General features: G+C 40.6%; 1 protein-coding gene across 1 annotated transcript; it reads right to left on the bottom strand.

Moving 5' to 3' along the window:
* Nucleotides 1-3,384: 3,384 nt before the first annotated feature.
* Nucleotides 3,385-7,045, bottom strand: LOC147026353 (gamma-synuclein-like). Its single transcript, XM_085881681.1, has 6 exons — nucleotides 6,936-7,045; nucleotides 6,708-6,840; nucleotides 4,708-4,749; nucleotides 3,997-4,127; nucleotides 3,639-3,683; nucleotides 3,385-3,487 (listed from the first exon to the last, which is right to left on the bottom strand). Exons 2-6 carry the CDS (start codon nucleotides 6,826-6,828, stop codon nucleotides 3,473-3,475), a joined length of 354 nt encoding a protein of 117 aa, XP_085737807.1. The 5' UTR covers nucleotides 6,829-6,840; nucleotides 6,936-7,045; the 3' UTR covers nucleotides 3,385-3,472.
* Between the last annotated feature and the right edge of the window lie 3,982 nt (nucleotides 7,046-11,027).

Raw genomic sequence — 11,027 nt, 5'->3', positions numbered from 1 at the left:
TATACCTTTTTGTCCTTTTTTAATATATAATTCACAGCTGAATTTAGACCAAAATTGAATGATCACAGTTGATTTTAGACCAAAGCAGAATGATAACAGTTTAATTTAAACCAAAGCAGAATGATCACAGTTGAATTTAGGCCAAAGCTGAATTTAGACCAAAGCAGAATGAGCATACTTTAATTTAAAACAAAGCTGAAATGTCACAGTTGAATTTAGACAAATGCATAATTATCACAGTTGACAACAGATCAAAGCTGAAATGAGACAACAGCTAAATTTAGACCAAAGCTGAATGATTACAGTTAATTTTAGACCAAAGCAGTATGATCACAGTTGAATTCAGACCAAGCAATATGATCACAGTTTAATGTAAACCGAAGCAGAATGATCACAGTTGAATTTAAACCAAAGCAGGATTTCAAACAAAGTTGAATTTAGCCCAAAGCAGATTCCATCCATCCCATCCATCCATTGGGACCACACACTTTGCAGAGCGCTGGTGCTGCCTAATCAGTCTACTTAGCAATTGGACAGGTCACCACTCCGACACAGTATACCAGCAAGCTGGCACTCATTTTGCCGACCTTGGAAGGATGACAGGCAGAATCATCCCCACCTGGTACTAACTCAACAGCTGAGTGGGATTTGAACTCATGATCCTTGGATCCCACGCCCACCACCCTAACCATTAAGCCAACACCAGGCATAAAGCAGAATGATCACTGCTAAATTTAGACCAAAGCAGAATGATCACAGTTTAATTTAAACCAAAGTTGAATGACCCCAGTTTAATTTAAACCAATGCAGAATGTTCACAGTTTAATTTAAACCAAAGTTGAATAATCCCAGTTTAATTTAAACCAGAGCAGAGTGATCCCAGTTTAACTTAAACCAAAGCATAATGATCGCAGTTTAATTTAACCAAAGAAGAATGTTCACAGTTTAATTTAAACCAAAGTTGAATGACCTCAGTTTAATTTAATCCAAAATAGAATTAACACAGTTTAATTTAAACTACACACACACACACACACACACACACACACACACACACACACACACACACACACACACACACACACACACACTCAAGCATTTAAAGGCCATTTTCCCCGCTAAAGCAGGGGTTAGCCACAGTTTAATTTAAACCAAAGCAGTATAATCCCAGTTAAATTTAAACCAAAGTTGAATGATCCCAGTTTAATTTAAACTAAAGCAGAATGATCACTGTTTAATTTAAACTAAGGCAGAATGATCACTGTTTAATTTAAACCAAAGCAGAATGTTTGCAGTTTAATTTAAACCAAAGTTGAATGATCCCATTTTAATTTAATCCAAAGCAGAATTATCACAGTTTAATTTAAACCAAAGCAGAATGATCACAGTTTAACTTAACCAAAGCAAATGACCCCAGTTTAATTTAATCCAAAGCAGAATGTTCACAGTTTAATTTAAATCAAAGCAGAATGATCACAGTTTCATTTAAACCAAATAGTGGGGCAACTTAGCATAACAATTGTGCATTTTGTGAGGAAAGCACCAAATCTGGCACACTAGTAGCCTATCATATTATGAACAGATTTGGATATTGGGCCATCTCAAATTCAGCCGCTGATGGCTGTGGCAGCCATTTTCCACTGCCATCAAAAATTTTGAGATGGCCCAATATCCAAATCTGTTCATAATATGATAGGCTACTAGTGTGCCAGATTTGGTGCTTTCCTCACAAAATGCACAATTGTTATGTTATATTTAGCTAAGTTGCCCCACTAAAAGCAGAATTTATACCAAAGCTGAATAGATACCAAAGTTGAATTTATACCAAAGCTGAATTTATCCAAAAGTTGAATTGACACCAAAGATGAATTTATACCAAAGCTGAATGTACACCAAAGTTAAATTTATCTCGAATAAGAATTTACACCAAAGCTGAATTGATACCAAAGTTGAATTGATACTAAAGCTGAATTTTGACCAAAGCAGAATGATCCCAGTTTAATTTATACCAAAGTTGAATTTAAACCAAAGCTGAAGTATTTGATTATTTCTTTGTATGCAGTGTGTGGCTGCTTGGTTGCATCATTTTCTGGGGGTGCAGATGTGCCGCTGATGCAATGGCGCAATGGCTCCTGTTACCAGTAAGCTGGTACTCATTTTGCTGCTGAGTCAACCCACCTGGTGTTAACTCAATGGCTTGACAGGCACTTGAACTTAAGATTAAGATCTTAAGCCAGCCTCCTCAACCGTTACGCCAACACTTGGCTTAAAGCTGAATGATAACAGCCGAAATTAGGTCAAAGCTGAATGATCACAACTCGATTTAGCCAAAACATCTCCAGAATAAAACATTTCATTAAGGAGAACTCTGCACACTTTGAAGGAGCTAATGTTTGCCACCTTAAAATTGCATACATGCATGTAATTATTTATCTTCTTTTCTGCCGAATTCATAATGATGATTTTGAATTCGAGCTTACTGTTAACTCTTTAGGATGAATTTCTGCGAGAATTGTTTTTAACCCTAATTTGTATCTAAAGTGTTTGAGGGTCATGAGGTTTGTACATATAATTGCATACATGGCATTTGCAAAATAAAACATGCGAGAGCTTATACTGTTAATATGAATAACAAGGAGATGAGTTGCGAGTGAAGGACAACTCAAGATAGTATGTGAACTTCAAATCTAGGGTAGCCATCATGACATGTGCTTGGATGGGATGGACCAACTGCAGACAAACAAAAAAAAGTGCACAATTTATAACTCCCGCAAGAAATATCTGCAAAGTAAGAATAACATAGAAGACAGGTCTATTTCAGATCGTTTTATTCGCTCACTTTATTTCAATACATGGTACGAAGTATGATCAGTAAGTCCATGAACCGAGATTAATGAGTTATCGAGTAACGTTAAAGAAATGTTTTTCTCCACGTTTTTTAGACGCTTAACAGAGCAAAAGCTTATTTTGTGTTTCAAATATGCTGGGCCATGGGCAAACTGATCAAGATTCGTACATCAACAGCAAGTTGGAACTTTCCTTCATGCTGTGATGCCATCCCATTCGATGATACGATTTCTGTCCCAAACATGCTTATTACCCTACCAAGTTAGACATTTATACATTCGAACAGCAAAACTCAATGTTACAATAAAATCGTGCCGAAAGAATCAATTATGCTGGACATAGGTTTAAAACATTGCACAAAAATTAGATGCATTATTAGGTTTAGTCTTTGAAAGAGGCAGGTGCATTCCAGACAGAGGTGCATTGCAATTAGCTCCATGCTTTACCAGCAAGGCACACATTGCATGCCGGTTGCCCCTGTCTGGATGCGGATGTTTGGAGGAACAGGGAAATAACTATTATCATAATAATACACTCTTCTTTTTTTTTTCCAAAAGCTATAAAGCTTTCTCGAGCCGGGCAAGAGGAGCAGCCAGGCGGGACATGAAGAGCGGAGAGAATGAGCTCACGACTGAGCCACCTGCAAAGCATAAGAAGGTGTGTAAACGGCAACAAGGCTTGCCATAATGAAGGAATAATAATAATAATAATAATAATAATAATAATAATGGCAATGAATTGAGATGAGCTGTTGGGAAGGAAAATGATGGTGGTGAGGATTAACGACCCACCTCAGCCGGTATCTCCTCCTTTAGTTGTTCAGCAACTTCTTCACCCTGCAAAATTGGTGAAAGAGAAGGAAAAAGAAAAAAAATGAGGAAAGGGGATCGAGAGGGATAAGGGAAGACTAAACTCACTCCAAATGTTTGCATTTGCACCCCTCCCCATACACCTCCTACTTTGCTCAGCTGCATCCTCAACATACATTTTTATATCACAGGAAAGTTAAAACCTGCTATATATTATTACATTCTATTGGAATAAATAACTCAGACTGAGAATAATGTAATAGAATCCATTTTGCCATATATCTCATATCTAAGTGAGCATGCTTGAGGTCAATATGTCAAAGCCTTTAGATCTTTGTACCGTCGTGACTGTCGTGTCCATTGCATTGATGACAGTGTCCACCCCATCGATGGTCTTTTCAGTCCCTGTGGTCACCCCACCAGACACAATGCCTCCAACTGCCTGTGCTGATTCTCGGGTCTTCTCAGTCACTGCGTACAAACGACAGTCATTTACACCCGTTGGTAACATCATGCTCACATGCACTTTATAGCAAAATAAGATTTTGTTTTTTGAGGAAGTGGGCGTGATACATTAATTAATCCAACATTCACGGCAGTAGTGGGGGGAGGGTTTAATGCTGGTGATGGGGTGAGGATTGCACAGATTCTAGTCCTTTTCAATGTAGCTGACAGCCATTGTCACACATTATTCCCCCTGATCCCATTGAAAGTGAGGTCATATTTCTGGCTCAGAAAAAAATAATTTCAAGAGAGACTTTTTGGACTACCCCTCATATATTGATAAGAGTATATCTGTTTGTGCATGCCATTTGGGCAACAATGAATGTTATATGTGTCCTCAATAACCTCGTGTAACTGCAGACATCAGTGCATTGCAAAATAGCCGCAACACTCAGCAGAACAGTTGGCAATTGATGTACACGCCAAGAGCTTGCAATTAGTTCAGGCATGTATTGTGTAAAAGGAGCCAAAGTTTCTCCAGGCCAAAGGATGTAGGCATGTCAAGGGCACAATGATTCATTTCCCGAAGGAGTTTTGATGTCCGCACCTGTGTTCACACCGCTGACCACTCCTTCCTTTGTCTTGTTCCCTGTTGTGGAGACAAAGTGATCTTGATGGTTGTGCATCCCGATGCTAATCTAATATATTTTATACAGTGGGGAGAACAAGTATTTGATACACTGCCGATTTTGCAGGTTTTCCCACTTACAAAGCATGTAGAGGTCTGTAATTTTTATCATAGGTACAATTCAACTGTGAAAGACGAAATCTAAAACAAAAATCCTGAAAATCACATTGTATGATTTTACAATAATAATTTGCATTTTATTGCATGAAATAAGTATTTGTTACATCAGAAAAACAGACTTTTCCTCTAGTTCTGAACCAGGTTTGCACAGAGTGCAGCAGGGATTTTGGCCCACTCCTCCATACAGATCTTTCAGGTTTCGGGGCTGTCGCTGGGCAACACAGACTTTCAGCTCCCTCCAAAGATTTTCTATTGGATTCAGGTCTGGAGACTGGCTAGGCCACTCCAGGACCTTGAGATGCTTCTTACGGAGCCACTCCTTAGTTGCCTTGGTTGTGTGTTTCAGGTCGTTGTCATGCTGGAAGACCCAGCCACTCCCCATCTTCAATGCTCTTGTTGAGGAAAGGCGGTTGTTGGACAAGATCTCGCGCTACATGGCCCCATCCATCCTCCCCTCAATACAGTGCAGTCCTCCTGTCCCCTTTGTAGAAAAGCATCCCCAAAGAATGATGTTTCCACCTTCATGCTTCACGGTTGGGATGGTGTTCTTGGGGTTGTACTCATCCTTCTTCTTCCTCCAAACACGGCGAGTGGAGTTTAAACCAAAAAGATCTATTTTGGTGTCATCAGACCACATGACCTTCTCCCATTCCTCCTCTGGATCATCCAGATGGTCATTGGCAAACCTCAGATGGGCCTGGACATGCGCTGGCTTGAGCAGAGGGACCTTACGTGCGCTGCAGGATTTTAATCCATGACGGCGTAGTGTTACTTATGGTTTTCTTTGATACTGTGGTCCCAGATCTCTTCAGGTCATTGACCAGGTCCTGCCGTGTAGTTCTGGGCTGATCCCTCACCTTTCTCATGATCATTGAGGCTCCATGAGGTGAGATCTTGCATGGAGCCCCAGACCGAGGGAGATTGACTGTTATCTTGAACTTCTTCCATTTTCTAATAATTGTGCCAACAGTTGTTGCCTTCTCACCAAGCTGCTTGCCTATTGTCCTGTAGCCCATCCCAGCCTTCTGCAAGTCTACAGTTTTGTCCCTGATGTCCTTGGACAGCTCTCTGGTCTTGACCATTGTGGAGAGGTTGGAGTCTGATTGATTGAGTGTGGACAGCTGTCTTTTATGCAGATAACGAGTTCAAACAGGTGCAGTTAATACAGGTAATGAGTGGAGAATGGGAGGGTTTCTTAAAGACAAAACTGACAGGTCTGTGAGAGCCGGAGTTTTTACTGGTTAGTAGGTGATCAAATACTTATTTCATGCAATAAAATGCAAATTAATTATTTTAAAATCATACAATGTGATTTTCAGGATTTTTGTTTTAGATTCCGTCTTTCACAGTTGAAGTGTACCTATGATAAAAATTACAGACCTCTACGTGCTTTGGAAGTGGGAAAACCTGTAAAATCGGCAGTGTATCAAATACTTGTTCTCCCCACTGTATTTATAACAACAATTAAGGATGATGCAGTTGTCAAGGTCATTGGATTACTTTTATTACCTCCATCTGCCTTTAGATATTGCCGATGTTAAGCATTCCGTGGAAGGTGATCGGAAGCGATAATGTGAATAATAAGCACTTTCGCATATGTGAGGCTTGTCTCATAGCAAAGGAAATTTTCACAAAGAGCGGTAATTCATCAAGATAGGCAGTGACTAAAATTGGATCATGTACCGATTATTCACCATGAAAATATACCAATGTTTCGATGTCTGTAATTCTCCAATCGTTCTACGGCATCACAAACTCAGATGATCAGAGGAAGACCATAGCGTCAGTGCCGTACTCACCTACATACATCACACCTTCCTTGGTCTTTTCGGCTGCCTCCGCCACTCCCTGCTTCGTTTTCTCTGCTGCAGCGACTACTCCCTCCCTGGCAATGGAGAATCCCTTCTTGAACACGTCCATTGTATGATTCCACTACGGTTAAAAACAAAAGAGTGATAAAAGGGTCAGGGAGAGAGGGGCGCACTGCCGTATGGTACCGATTGCCGCATTAAGGGGCGTGCCCTTACCTCTCCTAGGGATGCTGCAACAATGCGCAGGATCACAGTGCAGTGCCTGCGGACCTTTATATAGGGTAGGACTGGCCGGAGTGCACGATGGGCCCCACGTGCCCTTCCCCCACCCCTAACCAATGCTTTTGGCTTGTACTTGATGTAATCTATCCGATACTGTGAATTCTCCCTTCGTCATTTCTCATTCATTTCTGAGCTGGAGACTTGCTCTGGTATATCTGTTCAGATAAATGCAGGGATCCAGTTCCCACATGCACCCGAAATGGCAAACAATGATTTATGGATGTGATCTGTTAACTTTGATTACATTTTGGTATTTTATGTGTAGGTATTGTTTGTATATATTCATTCATTAATTCCATCTGAAACGTTCATCCCATTTGATGCATTGGAGCTCATGTCCTTGAGGAATAACAAGGAGGTCAACATTCCAACCTGCTGCAGTGTTGATGTGTGGGCCCATGGCTGGCTGTATTACGAGAGCATAAAGGATGCAATTGTTGATGGGAGCCATTCCAACATCATACGAGCTCTAGAGAACATGATCATCATAATGTGCCGCAGCCTGGAAGGGGTGTGGGTGGCCGGCAGGCTGATGGAGGAAGCGGTTTTCGCAGCGCCACTGCGCATGCGCGCTCTGCAGTTTTTTATGTCGCACTCATCACAGTGAGAGTGACAGGCTGAGAGAGTGTATACCCCACCCACTCTGATATATTCTGTCTCCCTGCTTCCCTTGCTCCACCCATCCTTTGGAATTGCTCTCTTCTCTTCCTCAATTTTTGCCTTGATATATATATATATATATATATATATATATATATATATATATATATATATATATATATATATATATATATATATATATATATATATATATATATATATATATAAATCTTTAAGAGGGCTGGCGACAATAACAGCCAATAATTCAGTTGTACAGTCACTCACCCTCTCCCATTCCATTGATCACTTGAATGAAGGTGGCTACATTGCATGACCATAAGCGTAGTGAAAGCTGCTTTTTTTTGGAATTATTTCAGGGTTTTGGGAACAATCACCAAATTATTGATGAAAGACACCATTGGATCTTTACCAGATAATGCCAGCAGACTGGATACCTCGATTAACATCCAATTGACAGACATTGTGTCATTTAATGTGCATTATCAGGTCGAGAATTGAACCCAAACTAGGCAACTCAAAGGTGAGTGCAGGTGAGTGCACTTTGTCTGGGCTATCCTGCACACCCTGGAAGACGTGTTCACAGACTGTGCTAATTCTTCATTCATATGCAGCATTTGCTGAGGGCACATCTGCGCCATTGATGCAATTCCTCTGCTGGTTTGGGCAGGATTTTGGAATTTGGCCAAGGTGCCAGTGATAGCTCACCTCCTATTCGCAAAGGACACTGTGGGATTTTAAACGTCCACCAATGAATGCTAGCAGATGAGAATCCCATTTAACGTCCATTTGAGGGATGGTAATCACCCTGCCTGTGAAACACGAGGATGACAGCTTATAGCTGGGTTGGGATGCGAACTCAAGCTGGACAGCTTAGAGGCAAGTGTGCATGTCTTGAAGCCATCCTGTCAACCTGCGGACTGTGCTGCTGGAATCAGTTGAGTGATGAGATATTGGACTCCAATACTATATGTGATAGCAGGATTCAGGTCCCCTATTTTCCAAAAAAGGACATATATCAATGAACATCTATGATGGATGCATATTCATGTGAGATCTACAACCATGTACACATTATGGGATCAATCATGGGAGGTCCAATCTGACCGAGTTGCATGCATTGACTTGAGCTTCCTCGCAACATGTACACCATAGTCATGACTCATGATCATGCTTGCATGGCTCTGTCGTTTTCTGCGAAGCCCAATATTTGTGCATTTACATACACTGCCAATGCATATACATTAACCTACATCTGCATATCTATACAAATAAGTGTGTGTGTGTGTGTGTGTGTGTGTGTGTGTGTGTGTGTGTGTGTGTGTGTGTGTGTGTGTGTGTGTGTGTGTGTGTGTGTGTGTGTGTGTGTGTGTGTGTGTGTGTGTGTGTGTGTGTGTGTGTGTGTGTGTGTGTGTGTGTGTGTCTCCTCCATAACTCTACAACCATAAAACCTCGCAGCCTGAATCTTTGCAGGCATATGAAGAGAACTCCAAGGAAGTGCTAGAGTGAAAATTGGGTGTTTAGGCGAATTAAAACACCCCCTTTGAAGATAATTAATGGCCTTATTTAAATATCCCCTTTATCAGGCGCCATCCTCGACCACCTTGCTCTCTGGGGTCTTGAGGCGTATCTTGGGTTACCTTACTGGGGTCCGAAGCCGCCAAATTTTTTGGCCTTCTCAGCAGTGCCTTGACTTGAAACAGGCCGCAATGATTTCTTTACAATAGTTTTTTTTTTCCACTTTCCTCATTCATATTATCGAATGCCTGTTCATCATAGCTAAGAATTGCTGTGTACATCGCTTTTGTAAATGCTATAATTTTCAAATTAGGAGCTTGGAGCGATTTCATGCATTATATGATGCAATTTTCTATGATCTACTCTCACGGACTAAAGTATATCATTGAAATATTATTTCGGTTTCAAGGATCGGATATTGTCCGGACTAAATAAGTGTCGAAATCTGGAGTGAAATCTGATAATTTACAGGAATAATGAGTCTTATAACTAAGCCTATATTCTGATTTACTTTAAGCAAGCAAGGCAATGGCACTTCCTTCTCCATACATACACAAGAAAATGTGAAATTTCCATAGCATTAAACTTATCTTTTTCTACTGTTTGGAGAAATATATTGAGTGAACAAAAGATTTAGGAATTTGCCAAAATTTACCAGCTTCATTGAGCCATATGATTTAATGCATTCACTGTTTTACATCATGCCCTGTCCCCCAGAGGGACTGCTTATCCATAGCATCTGCCAAATCTGTATCGATATTTTCGCACATTTTGCGAGGTGCTCAACAGGGAATCAAAGCAAATTTGGTGAAAAACTGATGTTTCAAAATAAAGTTATAACGTTTGCGCGGACTGCGAACGTATACCGCAAACGATAGTATAACTATTACCACATGACGTGTGCAGATGAGCAGGCAATGCTGTGGATTATCTGCAATGTTTATTTCAAGAGTGATTAAACTTTGTGATGTCTCCAGAGTTGTGCTACGTTAAAAGCAACTCTTTTGTGGATAAAGTCATTATTTGAATGAATTCATTTAATTTCTTTAAATGCTGTGGGCGTGATGAAGACCAGCTCTAACGTTAAAGGGATTCTGTATGGTAGGCAGTCACAGCCTAGCCAGCCATTCCTTATCAACCATTTAATTAGAGTGCTTGCTTCAGTGCTTCAGCCACTTGCCGAGCACCCGACCGTCAATAGCGGTACAATTCGTGTCCAGATCGGGATGTACAGTCGGCAGTTGCTACAATGTCGAGCAGTGATCTTCACTATTTTCTTAGAGGGGGGCCACTTTTACCGATAAGCCATCAGTGTGAGAGCCACCGCATTGCCTATAGGACTCCAAAATGCCTGCTATTAGGCCCTGCCTCCACATACTTTTCTTTTTTGTGGTTAACTAGAATGCAAGCATAATTGTTTGTATACTGCAACCATCTACTGATTAAGTTCTGTTACTTTTATGTTTTGCATTGGACCATTCATTTGAAACCATTGGGTCAATTTGATAGCATTTATGGCAGATTATGATTGGGTGTTTTCACATTTGTGTATTATCGGTCGCACATCAGTGGCCGCACTTTAGGCCTCCAGGGTCTGCCAGTGGCTTGCGGGCTGTGCAATGAAGAACAGGGAGGTAGAGGTACATGGTTTACAAAGGATATATGGTTTCTCTTTGTGAGTTTCAAAGCAAAATATATTTGATAACACCCAATTTCTGAGCCGTGTGCCATATTAACGTGTTTTCTAAATTACAGAGGCAATTTTTTTTTCCACCCATCATGACGATTGGCAACTGTTTATAAAGATTAATGTTTATGCACATCTCCCTGAAACATCTATGATGCAATGTTGTTTTTATCATTTGTTTATTGAAATTCCCTCAAAACAAG

This window comes from Eptatretus burgeri, chromosome 5 (genome assembly GCF_056783735.1).
Source record: "Eptatretus burgeri isolate ZD-2024b chromosome 5, Ebu_testis_v1, whole genome shotgun sequence".
Taxonomy (NCBI): Eukaryota; Metazoa; Chordata; class Myxini; order Myxiniformes; family Myxinidae; genus Eptatretus; species Eptatretus burgeri.
The sequence above is the reverse complement of the archived record's forward strand: the minus strand, read 5'-3'. Positions and strand labels throughout refer to the sequence as shown.

Excerpts from the sequence above, each read along its gene's own strand:
- LOC147026353 (XM_085881681.1), bottom strand. The coding sequence starts at position 6,828 with ATGGACGTGTTCAAGAAGGGATTCTCCATTGCCAGGGAGGGAGTAGTC. Across the intron at positions 4,750-6,707 it reads GGAAGGTGTGATGTATGTAG|GGAACAAGACAAAGGAAGGA; the intron begins GTGAGTACGGCA and ends TCTCCACAACAG. Across the intron at positions 4,128-4,707 it reads GGTCAGCGGTGTGAACACAG|TGACTGAGAAGACCCGAGAA; the intron begins GTGCGGACATCA and ends GTTTGTACGCAG.